Source organism: Drosophila santomea, chromosome 3L (assembly GCF_016746245.2).
Source record: "Drosophila santomea strain STO CAGO 1482 chromosome 3L, Prin_Dsan_1.1, whole genome shotgun sequence".
Classification (NCBI taxonomy): domain Eukaryota; kingdom Metazoa; phylum Arthropoda; class Insecta; order Diptera; family Drosophilidae; genus Drosophila; species Drosophila santomea.
The window spans coordinates 5,679,200-5,699,201 of record NC_053018.2 but is presented as its reverse complement, the minus strand read 5'-3'; the positions used below and the strand labels follow the sequence as shown (position 1 = coordinate 5,699,201).

The 20,002-nt window shown below is 42.3% G+C and overlaps 2 protein-coding genes across 2 annotated transcripts in view; both read left to right on the top strand.

The window, feature by feature from the left end:
• The window catches only part of LOC120448416 (connectin), a 132,311-nt gene that overhangs the window by 49,963 nt on the left and 62,346 nt on the right, over nt 1-20,002 (top strand). The window lies entirely within an intron of this gene.
• Nucleotides 4,940-5,598, top strand: LOC120448419 (ATP synthase-coupling factor 6, mitochondrial). The gene is made up of 2 exons (XM_039630418.2): nt 4,940-5,295; nt 5,352-5,598. The coding sequence occupies exons 1-2, from the start codon at nt 5,000-5,002 to the stop codon at nt 5,497-5,499; spliced, it is 444 nt and encodes a 147-aa protein (XP_039486352.1). The 5' UTR covers nt 4,940-4,999; the 3' UTR covers nt 5,500-5,598.

Below are 20,002 nucleotides of genomic sequence, written 5' to 3'. Positions count from 1 at the left end.
TGTGCCGACAACAATGGCATTTATCTCACAGAAGTGGCTGCTGATCGAGGGGGAGTTGTGCGTATAGGCTTAATGGGATGCTAGCTAAATAGGTTACAAAAGTGACTACTTATACCCAACCCCAGTATCCATGTCCTACTAATTGGTTTCTCTTATAACTGGTACTTGCTATACAAAATCCTATAGCATCTGCATCTTCCCTAAGTTCGTGTTTTAAATTAAAATATATATTTTCAGTGCCTGGATTTAACCATACTTACTTTCATTTATTTGAAATTAATACCAATTGAAAACCAACATTGATATAAGACAGTCTCTAGTTTTTGACCTGATTTGTGTTCGGTGAACTGCTAGTTTTCCTCTTTGTTGCCTAATTTGGAATATTTCGAAGCAAAACAATAGCCCATCAGCTGAACGTAAATATTTGATCAACACAATAATTAGCAGAAATTACAGATTAATGAATATTTAATCAGAAGTTCACTAGTCACTGAAGTCACTGGTTGAAACTGTATTCGAAACGGGAAAGGGAAAATAGTTTTCATCTCTCTGAAATCGAGTAAATTGACTGGTTGACTGCATGACTGCGGCAGAAATTCTTCTCCTGAGCTGCATATGTACTTAAAATAATAGCCAGGCCAAATTAATTGAGTTACATTATGCATTAGTGCGTCTCTGTGAGTCTGTGAGTCAAACCCCAAAACAGCAGCAGCAGCAGCATCAGCAGCATCCATGCATCAGTTGGCAAGTGAAGCCGAAATATTTCACAGCCATCCTAGCTGCTTGAATTGCCGAAATGCAATTGGAATTACAGCGGTCGCCACAGAGGGGTCACATAGATACACACCCACACACACGCACACACACGCACACACTCGGGCACTAACTGACATGCTAAATATTGCATACATCTTGTGCATTGTGTCTGTGTGGCAAATAATTATGGCATTAATATTCCTATGCAAATATATGTGCATAGTGCTTTGTTCGCCGTATCTCGGCATCCGTGAGATACAATCCGCCTGTTTGGCTTCGGTGGCTGGCGGTCGAGAAGGGCATGTGTTCATTAATGCAATTATGACCGCAACAGGCGTGGGGCATAAACACGACTCAGTCCTAAAGTGGAACCAGGCAGAAAATATATTTATACTTGAAAAAATGTATTCGCAATACGAAATCCAGCTGATCAAGGAGCTTATCTGAAAGCAACCTACAATCTTCAGCTTTGATTAATATCATAATAATCAATGTAACCTTTCACACCAGATTATAAACTTATTATGACTTTTAATTTGTTTAAATGCCAATATATTTCTCCGCATTTTGAACATTGTAGTTTGATTTTACAGCAATACTTTCCCATCTTTCAATAATCAATCACCACACAGAATGTGGTCACCTTTGAACTTGTATCATAATCAAGACACAAACAGATGATTTTCATTCCGACACCCATCTTTTTCGCTGTGCACGCATTAGCCGCTCGTTTTTAGGTCGTCGAATCGGTGAAGTAAGCTCCATTAGTGAGTTTTGTTTAATCGCATCAGACCGCCGAAAATCCAAATCAACGCCAGCTGCAGCAGTAGTAGTAACTTCCTTCGGGCAGGCCGAAATGTATAATCAAGCAGGTACAGACTGTTAATGGATCTAATACCCCATATCCTGTATTCCATATTCCCGGACAGCCAGCTTCAATGCAACAAAGACCACCCAATGGCACCCCTGCTAAGCACAGATTTGGTTCGCTCTAATGAGCTCTGCGTGCAGCTTAAGGGCAACAGTAGCACGGCTGCTTCTATTTGCGGCACTTTGGCAATATGTGGCTAAAATTACTTGCAACTGCCGGCGGCAGGGTGCAGATACTCGTACATCACCACCAGATGCATTTTAATTGGAATACCGAAACAGCGAGTAATATAGCGTACAGCGAACAAAAAAGAATAGTAGCGCAAACAAAAAGGCGCCGACTGCCCAATTAGAAGCCTATTAGTGGTAACCACCACCCCAACACCAGCCTCTTCCAATCGGAACTGCTCCATTGTTGCTGGCAATTTCAGCAGGACGAAGCACTGAGCGCCCAAAGCTAGACAACAAATTATGCCAAATGGCTAATGAATAAATATCTGCAGCCAGTACTCCCGTCCGCTTCATAGTTGGCATCCTTTGAGATGCACTCAAGAAAAATGAAAGAGTGTTTTGAAACTGTAAGGGAGTTAGAATAATAATATATTTAATAACTTGAATAAACTAGCAGGTGGAAAATGAATATGTATATTTTTAATTATCATTTATAATTGTGAGTCCAAATTAAAAAGAAATACAAAACAATCAGTTGCACTCATGTTTCTTGTTCGTAAAAAACAATTTTTCTACAGAGACTTTCAGATTTGCAACTTTTTGTTTAATTACAAACCACTCCCATATAGGTTACAATGGGGTAAACGATATTAAATTTTAATATTTACCCCTTTGCTTATCCTCTAGTTAAAAAATGTATTTATCATTTTTATGTGCTGCCGCGTTGTTGGCGTTGAAGTTGCACTTATGAGAGAGCTCGGCGAAAAGCGCAAACACGGGCAAAAAGCGGCAAATGCACTTTTGTATATCGCCGGGTGTAATTGTATCCGTGTGTACTTTGTGGCATGCCACATAAACTTGATGCTGCTGCTGTGCGATATTTTAGCATTGAGCAGCTCTCAATCCCCCAGCATTGCATCCAGCCACGCCCCCGCCCACGCGGGGATATTTAAATCCTTGTTCCTACGCAGGGATAGCTGTTACGCCGGCAAGGACTCGACTCAGTTGGCTTTTGTATGCGCATTAATGCAACGACTCTCATGTTTATTCACACACAAATTTGCAGCGAATACAACGCACAGCACACTGTGAAACTGCGGTGATAGCGGGATGCATTCGCAATCCCACACAGAAACCCGGACTCGGATACACTCGCACTTGGCTGGAGCAATCTGCTGGCAAATGCGCTTTACATTTTGCACACGCTAATACAATTTAATGGTCGCATTAATTTGGCGCATCTGTTGCATTTTAAAACACGCACACACCGCCACACTCTGTGTGTACGCACACCCACACAGATACTCAGATACTCAGATACTCAGATACTCAGATACTCAGATACACAGACACACAGATACACAGAAGTGCACCGATACAGATGCACGCTCAAGGAGCGGCAGGCAACCGCAGGATACTTTGCTCACTTTGTTGTCGGCGGGGGAGGTTAAAGCATTTGCCAACTGCAAATAAAGTTGCGCTCAGCTAAATATTAATTCTAACCAAGTTAGGGGAAACTACTTTAATGGCGGGGGCGTGGCATCCGCACAACTGCTTAATCCTTAGCTCAGCGCAGTAGTCGGAATGAAGATTGAGATACATGCGCTCGGCAGCAGACAAAAAAGCCGTGATATATGCCACCAGCAGGCAATAACTGTTCCACATTTTCTTGTTTTCACCAATGAACGCGTGAATGGTAACTTTATATTGGTGCACAAAGAAAAATACTAATAGAAAAAGGATCGAAATCATTTTAGATAGAAACTAATAGGTCTTACGAATATTGATAAAACATTAGTCAAATATATTAAAAACTTGGACAAAAAAAACCTGTAATTTTATTATCTCAATAAAGCAATTTAAAAACTTCGTGATACTTAAATTAAATTATATTATATTTGTATTTGCATTAGGAACTTGACCGATTCAAAACACGTAGTACAGCGTACCCTCCTCATTGGAATCGCAAATGCGTGGCAAGTTTGCTATTGCTGCCAATTAGGTTGCCATTCTGTTTGTGCCAATGTTTGCATATTATTTCTGCCCAATTTGCATTGATGCAATATTGTCCATGTCAAGCGTTGCACTTCCCCCCGACCCCGCCCCCCCACCGCATCACCGTCTCAGTGGCGGCGTCAAATGCAGAAAATGTCAAAATTTAAATATTGAAAGTGACGCTGGCAGGCAAAAACCCGTCGTGTTGCGGGCGTCGCACTAAGCGGATAAGCGCTTGTTAAATTTTTAATGCGTTGCATAATTTTTAGTTCGGTGTGGATATGTTGCACAAAATATGTTCGTATATTTTAATTCTCGTGGCGGATGCGAAACGCAGCGTGAGTGCTGCTGCTGGCTGCTGGCTGCTGGCTGCATTTGAAATGAGCCGCATGTGGCGATGGCCGATTAAGCCCAGCTTAGAAGCTACACATTCCTCATTTCGCACTCGACAATGATCCATTTATTTGCACTGTCAGCGGGGGATGGGAAGGGGAAAATGGGAATTTATATTAATTATAATTTTCGCAGCCATGTCTTGCCATCAATTATCAGAGTTTGTCCGCCAGCTCAGTTCGCTCTTTTGAGCTCGTTTCTGCTCGATGCATTTAAATTTTTCCCCTGCAAAGTCCTTGATAAACATTTTTCAATTAATTTTTATTTGCTGCCGACGACATTTCTTTGTCCACACACATGCGCATATATTTATGTATGTGTATGTATGTGTGCTGCTGCGTACACATCAGCAGCAGCAGCAGAAGCAGCAGCAGCAACTTGACGGCAGCAACAGCATCGCCTTTATGTGTTTCACGTATTTCTTTAACGGATTTCCACTTGTCTCATTTTTTGAAAAAAACTTGTCGAGATGGCACTCATGGCATTGTCAAGCCCACTCACACACAGACATTCGCAGATAAGGCGAGGCAGAAAGAAAGAAAATCTTACACGCACGGCAATCGGGAATAAAGGAGAACGGGCAGCAACGGTGCGTATAAAATCGTCCTGGAGCATCGAAGCACTTGAGATGCGCTAGCTAAAGATACTGAAAATGAAATGATATGAATCACTTAAAAATATAAATTGAAGTCTGAAAAAGATTAGTAACCTGCTTACTATATTTTATGGAAATGTTTAAATCAAATTACCTCAGAGTTAGCTATCTCAAAATTATATCAAACAGTATCAAGCAGTGAGCAAAACTAACACAATCATGTTCTCTCGCATCCTGAAACCAAGCATAGTTTTATGCAGAAGTGTAAACACTAGCGCATGCCTTCGCTACAAGGATCCCGTTTACCAGATTTTCCTGGACAAGGTGCGTGAGTATCGGCTGAAGAGTCCCAAGGGAAAGCCCATAGATCCTGGCCCAGAATACGAGGCGGAACTGAAGGAAGCCCTTGAGCGCCTGGCTCTGCAATACGGCGGCGGCGAGGGCGTGGATATGACGGCGTTTCCGAAATTCAAGTTGCCCGATTTAGATATTGATCCTATATCAGTTCAGGATCTGTAAGTTACGCTTAAATTTTAAAAAAGTTTTAATAAAAATATAAATACCTCTCAAGACCTGAGAACAAACCAAAGCCGGAAAAGGAGAGTAAAGATAAAGAAGTGCAGGCCAAAGATAAAGGTGGTGATAAAAAAGTAAAAGGCAAAGATGACAAAAAAGCTAATCAAACAAAGGGCAAGGATGAAAAGGACAAGAAAAAGTAGATCCTAACTAAAATGATAGTTTTAAATCTTTATAAAATTCTTGCACAATTTGTACTTTTTTTGCACTGAATTAAAAATTATTTAATGTTTATATTACTACAAAATGACTTTAAATGCCAGCATATTTGAGCTACCCGTTTGTAACGGGTATCCTGTGCCAGGATATACCCAAAAAGAAACGCACCAAAATATTTATTAAGCACATACATGCATAAGCAGCACTCACACACACACACACACACACATACGTGCCCATGCTTTTACCATGTTAAGTAATTCCTTAAACAACACAACAGGTCGTCGCCATTCGCATGGCCTTGTCCCTCCCCTAGGTCCTTCGTCCTTCGCCGCCTCCTTCCGCCCCCCTTCCTCTCCCCACTCCCTTCCATTTTTTCCGTGTAACTGACGCTGAGTGGCAGACACACAGATACTCACATAAGCAAATTGAATTTAATGCTTTCTGCTGTTGCTCTTGATAAAACGTTGGAAAGCGAGAGGTAAGAGTTGAGCGTGTGGGAGCGAGAAAAACAAATCAAGAGACGTCGCGAAGGAAATAAAAGCCAAACGCACAAATAAATACGCACAAGTACATAAATTTAAATTATTTTCGTGGCCTGGCCTCGCTTTCATTATGCTTTTTTATTTTATTATGCCGCACCGCTACAGTCGGCTTCAAGGATCCAAGGATCCGGCATTTGACTACGGTCCAGACATCCTGGCACACTTTCTGAATGCCATAAGAGTATCTCACAGTGCGCTTGTATGTAACTGTGCCCGTGTATCTGTATCTGCATCTGTATCTACATCTTTGGTAGCGTTGATGTTAATCTGTATCTGTACATGTTGCTGTGTGTCCTGTAACTCTGGCAGCGCATCTTCAGCTGTCTCTTAGCGAACTATGCGGCCGCATCGAGCAAACAACTACAACAACAACACAGCGAAGACGTCCTTGGTCCTTGTGTAAGGCATGTTAACTGGGATTTGACAGCTCGTAAATAATATTTCGCTTGTTTGTTGGCTCGGCACAACGAGAGCAACGTCTTGCACAAGGTTGAAACAAAGACAGTGGGCTGAGCTGGGGGTGTAATTTAAAATATATATATAATATATAAAAAATAAGAAACAAAATTCTAAAAAAAAAGGAAACACAAAATATGTATGTTCCAATTGAAGAAAGTAGGAACTACAACAATAGATATTCGTCTATTCTGGAAACCTAAATTATATATAAATGAATGGATTATTTATATCGTTAAGTAGATGAATTATTAATTTAATTTCTTAATTAATATATCCGCTATCTAAGATGAATAAATTACATTTTGGCGATTTAGAACCACTGTAACCTCCTATTCGATGGCAGCCATGTGAAAACGAGAAACGCATTTCATTTTTAAGCTTCTCCTTCTTGGCCCTGCTTGTTAAACAGTCTTTTTACATGACATGTGTGGGTGGTGGTTGGTTGGTTGGTTCATCCGAGGAGTCAGATTCTGATTCGAATGAGATGCGGTGGCTGGTGGCTGGTTGCTGGCTGTCCTGGCGTGTCCCGATTTTTCGGGCCCAAGCCGTCACTCTTATTATGCGCACTTTTCTCGTTGCCGGCTTATTAAATTTTCATAAAGCACAGGCGCTCGTAAAAAATTGTACTCGGCCGCTTTTAAGCGCAAGTGGATTAAGATTATAGCTTTTTAAAGGAAAATAACTTCAAAGGCGGACGACCTGTAATTAAAGCCATGAAAACTGTCCGCAATTCGATTGCCGAAAACTGAATTAAGCTGCGAACTCGAGCGTCCAAGAGAAATCAGAGAAGTTGAGAAGTTAGGGTGAGACCAGGAGAACTGGAAACCACAGAAGGAATTGGGACTTCACCCACCGGATCCGCTCAACTGGAAGAAGATGATGGCGATGACGAGGCGGTGAGAGATATCTAAGGTCGCTTTCCCGCTTTCCAGCTTTTCCGAACCACACACATACACATGTTAGATATACGCCAGATATATGTGAATATATAGACGTGGAAATTTATATGTATATATATCTGCCCGCTGGCTGTTCTGAAAGTGAAGCATCTTGTGCAATGTAAACGAAACGTAGCCGATAAAAATAATACGAGAGGCAATTTCGATTTATTGACAGGTGCTCGACTTTATTGAAACGTTTAACTTGAAAACCGATGGAAAAACCGAAAGAAGGCTCGCTCCATACACGTATAGATATATATGTAGTAAGTGAGCACATGCAAAATTGTGCAAAACGATAAAAATTATGTGAATTTCGTTGTGATTTATCGCTGTGAGTGTTTGGGGCGGTGGCTGGATTTTATGTGCCCAGATTTATGGCTCCTTCGGCTCGCACAGGATGTGCATTCGAATTTTGGACAAATTTAATTACACTTTTACCTTGTGTGTCTTGTGCGGATCAGCCACGCACTATTTGTCATTTTGCCCGGGACCCATAAATTCCGATGTGCATTTAATTTTGTCGAGCCGCACGTACGCATCAATGCCTGGGCATTATTTAATAATGAAAATTGAATAGTCCTAATTCAACGTGATGACAAAGTGGGTCCAGGTGGATATATAAGTGTATATATGTGTATGGTGTATGTGAGTGTGTGTGTGTGTGTGTGCAGGACACGTGCCACTTGAGCACACACGCACTAACACAGGATACACAGGACGCCCCTCCAATTGTGGTTTTCCTTTTGTCGCTTCCGTTTCCGCATAATTTTTGCAAGCGGAAAACTTGAGAGCGCTGCGCTAACAAAACATTTGTTAAAACGGAAGACGGCAAACGCAGACAAAGGCGATGGTTTACCGGCAAGATAGCGCACTAAGACCCCCTTTAAGCTTACGTAATTTGGTCTCCCGAACTCGAGTCCAGAATACAGGGACTACGAAATGCGGGCACGTACCAAGTAGGTGAGCTGAAGAGCAGGAGACACGGAGAGCAGGGGAGCCGGCGACCAGGAGAGCACCAAAAATGCCCAAGTTCCACTTCATTTTTCCGGAGGCGAGCGGCTCCACAAAGGTTGCATGTGATTTGTGTCAGCGGCGGAGTCGCGCTCCAGGATACGTTCCAGACTATATATTATGCCGCCGGGCGACAGTTACAACAATAAAACATTTCGGATGCCTCCTTGTCTTGTCGCTCGTCCGCCGCCGCCCCTTGTTATCCCTCTGCTGTTATCCTGCCACCACCACATCCACATCCACAGCCACGCACCTGGCCAAAAGGGCTGAGCCTGAGTTCTGGGTTCGTAATGAACGATGCCTGGCATTTTCTTGTTATTTTTTCATGCCGCAGCCGGCGGGCGGACGACGGGCGACATTATCCTTGTAGTTAATGTGGGCGCCCTTTGCAGGCTGCGCACGCACTGCCTCCCACCTGCGGGCACAGTGGCGCAAAAGTATTTATAGAACTGTTCACAATAAAATTAGCCCATAAAAATCACTTGCCAATAAGAGCAAGCTTTTAGTGAATGACGTTTGAAGCTTGTACACGTACATGGGTATTCTTGCAAAGTTTTCAATGTGGTGGACTTTCAGTTTAAAAATTCCACTGTTCGTTTTGCCTGCAGGTTGATATCCTGCATGGCATTATGCCTTATGGCGACGGTAATGGCGCCGCAGTGTCCTTTATCCTTCATCAGACCCGGCTTGCCGACTTGGCTGGCGGTTGACTTGCAAATAACGCGTCACGCATACGCACCGTGCGCCTTGGACTGCAGGTGATGCCAATGGCGAACGGAAGTGACAATGAGAACGCATTTAAAATTCATTAATTGAACGCATTTCCTGCTGAACGGAGCCGATCTTCCAGCCTGATGGCGCCTTATTACTTACATCATCCATTCGTATGCTGTAATTGTGGGCATTTGGGCATTTTCATTTCATTCATTTCGCCGCCCATTCAATGCGATTTTTAAGCCTTCTTTGAGCCAAAAAACTTCAGTTCACACTGCATAAATTAATTGAGTCTTCAAACAACGACCTGTGTCTGCGGCTTGGCTTCTCGTCCTCCGGGGACGATAGTGTGTGCAGTTCTTGTGTGTGTTGGGAATCCTGTCTTCGTGGGCAACCGCACCATCAAAAACTTTTGCAGCCGGCTTCTTGGGTCCTGGCTGGAGAGCCTAATGCATTTTTCATGTCCAGTTTGAATGGCAGCCTCAGCGGCTGCTCTGATGCAATCGAATTAAAATTTATGACAAAACCATTAACAAAGTTGCCCCACTCGTTCGCTCTTGCAACAGGGTCACATGCTAAACTTTCTTGACTTTTTTATGCACTTGTATGTGCTTGTAGATTTAAGAGACTCTCGGCCTCAATGGAGGCTTAACTTTTGCAAATTAATCGATAGTTGCAATTAGGTAATATAAACATGTGCATTTCTATTGGTATTTGCATCTTTTAACTAAATGAATCCTTTGGTATTTGCATATTTTAACTAAATGTTTCCTTTGCTCGAGCGTCAGCTAAGAATAAACTTTTTGCTGGCACAAATGTATAGCAGAAAACAACTCAATGAAGTTCAGATACAAATTTTTCGCAAGTCCTCAGACCAAGTGGAATGCTTAGGTATTTGACTTGTTACATTTATTTGCAGACAATGAAATAACCAACGGCTATGTTTCGTCCGCGTGGCCATAAATGTTTGATGGCTTTCGAGGCGGGCCCCGTTTTATGCCATGTTCTATTTGCGCATACCACAGATGTCTGGCCAAGTGGCCGACATGGCCGACAATGGCCTCCGAGGACCGAGTTCGCGTTGGAGTTCCAGACCCGGGTCCCAAGTTCCCTAGCTCCCAAGTTCCCAAGTTCCCAGTTCCAAGTCCAAAGCAAACGGCTCGAGTGTGTTGGCATCTCAGACATCTAACGATCTCAAGGCGGCGACGCTGTGTGGGCCTGTGTCCTGCGACTGCCGGCCTGTTATCCTTGCCATCCTTGCCATCCTGCGAGTCTGGACGAGGCGATAAAACGCTTCACTGTTCACTTATTGGCTGGGCGTGAGGAATTTTTATATTAATTTATTGGTCTGGCTCTGGTGAAAGTCAGTGGGCCGGCAATCGACTGGCTTTTAAATTATGAATCGAATCGGAACTGAAAGAAAACCTGTCGAACCAGCGACTTCCACGCTGCCAGATTTCCTTCCTTTTATTTTCATAAATTTTATTTTTATAAATTTTTTTTTTTTTTTTTGCAGTTTCATTCCTGCCGGATTCGGTTTTAATGGCTTTTTAAATGCCAACTGATAAATGGCCAGGCTGCATGACAAATGAGATTTCCGCTCCGGCTTGGGCGTAAAGTGTTCCTGTTATTATGGGTGGAGCATTTTCCATTTCCATTTCCATTTTTGGTGCCCAGCGAATTATTAACTTATATGGCAAGAAGCTCATTAATAATTCGCTTATAAAGTGAGTTGGCAAAGGGCAACTCTCAATGTGCCAAAGATTAAACAAAGGTCTTTACCGACAAGCTTGTTTCGCTCTTGTGTTGGTTGTAAAATATTGCGCATACGCCACTTGGTCCCTGGAGGTCGTCGAAATTAAATGCAAAATAACAACAAGTCACACAGTCATCTTTGCAGGCACTTAGCTTTTGCCTCTGAACTTTTCTTACGGGTTTTCCTTTTTTCATTTTTTTTTTTACTTTTTTTGGTGGCACAAAGGACACGGACAAGTTGGCAGGACACAAGCAAACTGAAGTTTTCGCGTAATTTCACGTATTTTGTGCAAATACGCTCAAATATGCCACACAACAAGAGGGCCAACAAACAAAACTGTTTTCTTTCTCCCTGACCTGCCAAGTTTCCCCACTTCCCATTGGATTTTGGCTCGGTTTCATCCACGTCTCTGTCTGGGGACTGTTGTCAGTTTTTACGTAAAATTAAATTTTATTTATTCATACATTATGGTATTAATGCTTCTGTCATGCGATTGGAAGATACAATGCGAAAAAACAGCATACTCAGGCAAATAAGTTGAGTATTGAAACCCCTTGTTATATTCAAGAAGTGAAATGGATCCTATGAAGTGAAGAATTGTTCGCAATGATTTTGGCACAGAATGCAAGGTATTCTTTTTGAGCACGAATGTCTTATTATGGGATTTCCCCCATTTATGGCAATACACTTTATATCAACTAATTGGAATCACTCAATCACTTTTCTCTCCTCGACTTGTTTATGTTTTTGCTTTGGCAAATACGAACGAAAAGTGCAACATCATTTCTATTTGTTTTTGAGCACTGCTTGGGGGGTAAACAATGAGGCTGCATTTTCAATAAGTCGGATGGAGAGCGCCAAGAAAAAACTTAAATGGATTAAAAACCAATGGAAATTAAATTGAATTTATCCAAGTAGAATCAATGGTGCCCTTCTCTGCGTTGGCTTAGCATTTTACTATTCAGTGTACGACTGCTTAAAGGCAATCAACAACATTGTCTTGATCATTCGCTTTAAGCTCGAATTGTTTTTAAACGATGCCCATATGCTTGTGAAGAAAAGTTGAAGCTGAAAAGTGATTTGCAGTCGTAACGTTTTGTGGCTCTCGATTTAGTCGTAAAAATGTTGGCAGCCCGCAAAAAATACAGTGCGAAAGGCAACAAAAGGATTCTGGCATAAATCGAGGCGATGTCGCAGGACTAAACTGATTTCTATGCCAGCGAAGCGAAGGAAACAAACAGGACGAAACAAGACATCGCCCCGAGAATACAAAACAATAGTGCGTAAAGATGGGCAAATTGTCCATTTAGAAGAAAAAAAAGGGATACAAGGTCAGCCATTGCTCCGTGGATCCTTGTTACTGTCTTGCTAGGGGGTCAACGGAATGATGTCCTGTTTAGTGCTGGCTCAACGAAGCTCAACATTTTATAGACTATAGACAAACTCTGAATAATTTATGCGCCATAAAAGTGAAATCGAATTGCGAGTCTAGGGCCCTTTTCAAAAGAGTCATCAAGACGCAATTTATGGCGACTCGGATTCGGATTCGGATTCGCTTTCGGATTCTGATTCTGATCCTGTTGCTTTATAAGCAGACTCATCTACCAATAAGGCACATATGGATGTGTCAGGTAGGAGGTGGAAACAGCAAAACACTTGACGTTCGCTTTATGCAAATTAGTTTCAAATAACAAGGACACCAGCAGCGGCAGCCAAAAAGTTGTTACATAAATTACCCAACTGCTGAAATATAAATTAAATTAAATGAAGTTGAAAACTGCGACAAAGCGTTGCGTTGCGTTGCGTCGGTCCCTTTTGCGGAAAATGTATCGCCCGTGACCGAAAAATATTTGTTTTTGGGGGTTGGGGAAAATTTATGTAAAAGAGCTTAAAATGATACGCGGCAAGCGCAAAAATGCAATGAAAATATTTTCCTGCTCATCGTGTAGCGGAGAGCTTCACAAATTTTGTAATCAAATTAAGGTGCAAACTCTCGGTCTGCAGTATTTTTAGCTCAGTTCAGTTATTATTGGGAAAGTTCAAGGGGCGCGAAATTAGTTTTTGGGGCCAACGTGCCGGAATCTGCGATCGAAATCGAAGCGCACATGTGGCGAAGTAGAGAAGTGGAGCCAAAAGGAATCCTCTTTGCGCATAGGAATTTAATTGAAAGATAGTTCCCCGAAAGCAAGCCATATGAAATTGCAAGAAATCTCGCACGGTCCCCAGACGTGATCTCGTTTCCCGATGCGTTCCATTCCACTACCACTACCACTGTCATTGTCTTGGCCCAAACCGAACCGCGGAGTTGGCTAGGTGACGTGACTTGGCCGGGACGTGCTTCACATTAGCGTTGCCGCAACGTAAACATAATCATCTCCACCAAGCGCCAACCACCAATAGCCCACCACCAATAGCCCACCACCCAATAGCACCACCACCCACTCACATACATCGTTGTCGCATGAAAAGTGGAAAATCGGGTTAGCAGTGCCAAAAACGCAGACAATGGCAGCGTTGACTGCGGTTCGCGATAAATCAGCAACAATACAATCCCAAACTCTAAGCTCCATCGCCATTCAGGGCGCTTTGCTGTGCGCCACCCAGCAGCGGTGGCAAAAATAGATTTTAAATTTATAAATTATGAGCGTGTGTTGCAGCAAATTGAAACGTTACGCTTGCAGCGTGTGGAAAACTTTCGTGCGATGGATAGCAGCAAATGAAGCACTTTAAAATGCGTCACATTCAATTTGGTCAACAAATAAATATTTGAAAATAACCGCGTTTCCTATTGCCAGCGACTAGGTTTAATTGCTGGGAATACAAAATAATTTCGAAATCGGTTCAATGGGGCATTTTGTATGAACAGAGACAAAGAGGTGATAATTAACGTAAAAAGTGAAAATATATTGTGTACATAGAAAACTTTCTATTCATTGCGAACCAGTCATAAATAATACATAGCAATTAACTAAAAAAGCGCAAACTGCAATTCAGTTTTTTTGCAGCTTCATAACAGTTACCTAATAGTCGAGACACTCCCACTTTTATGTTAAAAATTAGCATAGTTAAACTCAATCAAAATAACTGAATTGAAAATACTATTCATCCCAACTGAACAGGGCACAGCTATTTAAGCCATTTCAAACCACACTCTATTTAATTTTGCTGCTAATTGAGTAATCAAATTTGAGGCAAATATTTGCGCTGCTTTAGCATCTTAAAAAGTATTGACAATTTCATTTTGGCAGAGAACATTTGTTTGCTTCCTGGCAGCAAACTATAAATCATTGGCTTAGTTTATTTTAAGTTTTTGCACCATCGACCCACCGAAAAATGCTCGCACCATATTCAGATATTCAGCCGCAACACTCATCCATTTGGGATGATTTTATGGCAACCATTTTCATATTCATGCTCGTATATCAAAAACCATTTCAAAATGGCTGTGCGTCGCTTTTGCGGTGGCAAAAGCATAATAAAATGCAGATAACGGCAATCAAATTTACTGGGCACCATGGATGGGGGGGCATTTTTATTCGGAGGGGGCTGCTGTCCGTTTGGACAAGGGGTATCAGATAGGAATGGAGCTGGAATGGAAGAAAAATATCGAATAAAAATATTTCAATAATTCCCAGGCAAACAACGAGGCAATTAATTAACCAAGTATTTATATCTCTCTAACATCTCATATTTCTTTCGCTATCCCCATGCCACTATTTCGATTTGTTTGATTGGAATTTCCTCTACTCTTCAGCTGTACACGTTTTTCAGATCCTTTTCGTTGCTCCTCGTGCCCACGTAATTAATTTGGCCAACATTTAAAGGGACGAAGTGTTCCTTTTTTTGCCAGATTCCACTCATATTTATGCTAATCAAACACAATCCTGACCTCGGGCAGAAATCAGCAAGACAAACAAATTCGGAACGCAGCTCAGACCTCAGAACTTCGAACACCGCTGAGTTTTCGGGTTTTTTGGTTGCTTGAAATTTTCGAGGGCAAGGGCAAGTCTGTGCCACGCCCCCGGGGAGCATTGAGCTTGGGACGCTGGCTGCTTGTTTATAAAAATAATTAAGAAATATTTTCATGTTTTATAACTTTTGTGCAGCTCGAAACTTTTTAAATAGACAAACTTTTGTTGCCGCCGCTGCTTGTTTACTTACAAAATGTTCCTTGCGCTCTCCCCGCTTTCCCGCTGCCACGATGAGCAGGCCGTATATCTGATGGATACATTTGAAAATCTCGAAACAGCTAACAACATACTTCATTATAATATTTTCACTTTCAACTTGCCAGGCAGTGTCCGTCCGAAGAGCTGATAAGACTTTTTTGCACCGAGAGAAATGTTTAGTTTAGCTAAAAAGAATTAATTTGGGGTATAATTGGGGTATAATATATAGTAATTAGTATTTCATTTTAGAATAATTGTTATTTAATGGTTTCTTTTTGAGTTGAAAAATGTTGATTGAATAATTGCATATATAATAGACTGACTTATAGACTGGTGTTGGCTTAAGCTTCTTTGTTTAAATTGACGATTTGAAATAAATTTTCAAATACATTAATAATATCTAAACTTGACTGAAATTGTCCTTAAAAAGGATTCCCATGAGAAGTGCTATCTACATATTTTATTTAAACTTGCTGTTGGAAATTGAATGCGTTCCTTTTTCGAAATAAGTATAATTTCATTTCTTCTTCCTAAACCACTTTTCTCAGAGTGCCGATTTATGCCGGCACTCTTGGGTTATTGTTCTTGGTATTGTTGTCCCTGCTTTTTGGCCCGAAGGCGAAACATTGACGGCGGCTTCGCCTTCTTTTCCTGGTAGTGAGTGTTCCCTTGACAAAATGTCTAATTTCCGTGCAGGAAAGCAAGAAATTACTTTACGGTTTGTTAATAGCGGGCGGCCTCCTTAAAAAGCAGCAGCGATCCTTGGGCATTGTGCGTTGCCTGTTGTTCTGTTGTTGTCTACCTAGGCTGAGTTGGCTTAAACGCTGTGACATATTTTGGCTCGCATCCTGGCCAGTTTCCCGCCCGCCGGCCAACTAAGAAAGCCATTTTGCTTGGCGTAGCCGCGTTTAATGGGAATTTAAACGGTAACAATTACAGCTTCTTCAGGGTAGATGGCGCAAATACCCACCTGTCAAGTCAATGAAACTTTCGCTGCGCTATTGAAATTTTTGGCGTGTGCGCCCATAACGACACCTGCTTTTGGTGTCCTGGAGTCCTTCGCTTGTGGTCCAAGAACTTGAGCGCCGGCTAACGACTTCGGCAGCGGAAATGTCTGCCCACCCGCGATGTTCCGACAATTTCATCGTCTTCTTGAATTTAGTATATTTTGTTGCCACTTCAATGGATACACGTGTGCTTTTGTTGCGGTTGTTTTTTCTGGTTTTAGTTTGGTTTCGGTTGTATTCATATTGGCGCATTTAAAAGCTATGATAACAGTGGCTAGACAGCGGAATAACAAGCAACTTCTTCGTCATAATGGTAATGAGCTAGCAAAAGATGAATACTTTTAAAGTTATAAAACGTATTATTTTATATGATTTATATTTTATATTAGTAGATATATCCTTAAAGTAGGCAAGTGTCCTGCGGCTCGATTAAATAGCTGTCGGGCCACAAAAATCCAAATTATCTGTGTAGCATCCCCCATCCTGTTGGCACCCACTTTGTGGGCTTTTCTCTGCGTTTGTCTGCGGCCTGCATTTTTCGCCCTTTGCGACGATACAAGTTTTTGCATTGCCAACATTTTTTGTTGTGTGTTTGTCGCCGCTTCTTCCCCTTTCGCTCCTTTCGCCCCTCGGCTGTTGAGAAATTTTCCGCATTTTGTTTTTCGCCAGTAAAAGGCTCCTGTGGCCTAAGTCCGCTTGTATTTGCCAATTTTGTGTGCTGCCCACAACAAGGACATCAACAGCAGCAGCGACAGCAGCTAGGGCAACAAACAGGAGCAACAGAACTGCAAGGACTCTGTGGCTAGAGGGCAGGACGCGGAGAAACTAATTTCTTCCCGGGATTTCGGCTTCTTTTGTATCGCTTCGGTGTTCCTGTGTATGTGTGTGTGTGTGTGTTTGTGTTGTGTTTGTGTGCGTGGCTCGCGGCAGAGTTAAGTCTTTGCCATTGTTGTAGGGGTTTTACTCCAGTTTTTCCTTGTTTGCCATCGCTGTTGGCTAGCTTGTTAGCCAGCCAGTTGCCCAAATGCCATTTCCTGTCACCGCCACCGCCGCTGCCCCTGTCCGCAGGCAAAAATATTTAAATTATTATTTTCGGCTCTGCCGAAGAAAGGCAAATTTGATTAGGAAAATAAATGCTACCCGGGGGACTTAACATGCCATTCCAATTTGAGCCAATTTACCCAAACTTGTCCTCGACAGACACACTTTCACCTGAGCTGTGTTAAAATCGGAAATCGTTAGGTCTCCGAAGTAAAAAAAAAATGGAATAAGAAACGATGTTTCGGTTGTTGAGCTGCAGATGATGCATTTTCTTGTTAATTAGTTGCAGTCTGTTTATGGTGCGTAATTTATGGCATCTGTTCTGGGTTCCACAGCCAGCACTGAAGAAAAAGGCAAGTCATTTGGGTATATAAATATTAAATATGTATTGAAAACAACATTGGGACAAAGTGTGCTTAAGAACGGTGTGTGAAGAATCTCTGACAGAAATAATACACAGTCGAAATGATGTTTAGGTCTAAGTTTCCTTTGTAAAAAAGATTCCATTAATGTTTTTCAAGATGCAACAAATATTTATACAACTTTTTTGTGACAGTACTCATCTCAGTCGAACAGCTAATATTTCTTCAAGTGCAGTTAATTATCCACGAATTTCCTTGTGTGTAAAGTTCAGAGAGGCGTGAGGTCATCGCCTGACTCCGACTCTGACTCCGACTCTGTGCTGGCTGTCTTGTGTCTGGAAATTCAATATATTTCACATTCAATTTCCATTTCCAATCTGCAACCGCGGCCCCCGAGGCACATGTGTGTGTGTGTGTGTGTCGCATCCCAGATGCCGTCAGATGCAGTTGCCCCACCTCCACTCCCCCTCCATTTCTGCCACATGTAGTAATCAACCCCTTGTGAGGAGGGGGGGCATGGTGTGCTGCCCCTGTAAACAAAACATTCATCAAAATTTTATACACTCAACATGTGCCACGCCTGGCTGCAGTTCTCCCCCACTCCGAAAATTTCGCCGCAGGCTGACAATATTGTTTGTGTTCTCGGCTGCCCGTTTCGATTTTGAATGTTCTTTGAAAAATCACAACTAATTAACTTAGCCCACAGCTCCAAATTACGTGGGAGTGGGGTTTTTTTTTTTCCTTTTCGGTTTTCCAGTGAGGTGCTTCTGGCCTTTGGCATCGGAAAGCGTTTTTTGTGTGTGTGGCCTGGTCCTGGCGGCCAGATGTCGATTGTGATGATCTGTTGTGAGCTGGCTCCCAAAAAGCAGTTTATAAATAGAGAACGTGTTCGGGCTGAGGTAGTTTTCACTTCACATCCGGTTGCTTGATAAGAAATCTCCGCTAAATGAGGCCCATCAGCGACAGAGGTGAGTTGCACCGCAATTTACGGATTTGGGGGAGCAATGTAGCTGCCATAAAATGTTGAACTTTATCTTGAAGTTCATCCGGCTGTAAAAAGAATTTTCGAAGGGAGAATATCTCTGCCCTTGTAGTTTTTCTTATAGCTCTGCACTCATATATCTCTAATACCAGTGCATCCATATATAAAATGGCTTGGTACAAAGGCCTTTCTCTACCACAAATTTAATGAACTTTTCAGGTGAAGTCAATGAAAAGGGGTTGAATTTATCTGTCTTCCCAAACTGCAGTCGTATTGTCTTTATATCCTTTTTTTCAATCTGCACAATTCCGAGCTTGGTATCTCCTTGCAGCATCCTTCCATTTTCTCAGCTTATTTCGTGGAGCAAACTTTCGTTAATTGCAACAATCGTGGCTGAGAAAAAGTTCATAAAAATGAGTAATTTTGAGCAGCTCTCGTTTGCATTCCGCGTCTGTGATTGAGGCTTCTGGCAGAGCTGATTGTTTTCTGGCGGCTGCCTCCATTGTGCGCCAACTTCTGGGCAACTGTCGATGAGCGGGTAAATTGTTGAGAACTTCAGATGCCCCGGAAAATCCCAAACCATCTTATTCAACCAACCAACCATCCAACCAGCAGGTGGCGGAGACAATGGTGAATGGAGGTATTTATTAAAACAAACTTGGGGCGAGTGCAGTGGCAGCGACAATGGCATCCTCGTTTGGCCTTGGGCGAAAGTTTAGCGCTGCCTCGCAGCTGGGGAGTTTCCAGGATGCAAGTTGGCAGGCGCATAAATGTCACTTACGCGCTTCTTGACGCCACCAGGACCAACCAACCAACCAAGCAACCAACCAACGAAGCAACCAAGCCACCCACTAACACCATTGTGCTGCGCTACAGTCAACTATTGGGGGAATTGCGAAAGTGACAATTTCGACAGGAGCCGGATGGAGCGAGTCCTGCGGGACAGGAGTCCTTTGGCGAGGCGTCTGGCCAAAGTGTAAGTGCAAATTCAGTTTGGTTTAATTTCGACAGGCTGCGGTCGTGGTGCATTCCCATTCCCATTCTCTCGCTTACCATTCTCCATTGACCAAAAGCTGTCACCATCGTCCTGCCGCCGGAGAGTCCTTCTCCAGCAGGCGGAGGATCTTTATTAAGTTTTTCGCTTACTTCTCGCCAAGTGCGATGGAAAGTTTTGTGGACCGGCAAGTTTGCCATCAAAGCAGCGTTTTCAATGTTTTTCTAGATTTCGGCTTTTGTTTTCTGGTGCAGATTTCATCTAGCCATCCTTAGGCGAAAACTTTCCATCTGCGAAGTGTTCTCTGCAAATTTGTTGTCTATCGCCTTGCCGAAGACAAAAAAAAAAAAAGAATAAATCGCAAAAAGTTTGCATTGGCAGCAAATTAATATTTTCCAAATATTTGACAAACTTTTTCCCCTTTTCAAAATGCTAAGTAAAAAAATTATTTGCGGATTTCATTGATTTCGTGTTATTCCACTTGCTATGTTTTTGGCCAAGGAAAT

Coding starts and splice junctions, on each gene's coding strand:
- LOC120448419 (XM_039630418.2), top strand. CDS start 5,000: ATGTTCTCTCGCATCCTGAAACCAAGCATAGTTTTATGCAGAAGTGTA. Junction 5,296..5,351: donor CCTATATCAGTTCAGGATCT/GTAAGTTACGCT, acceptor ATACCTCTCAAG/ACCTGAGAACAAACCAAAGC.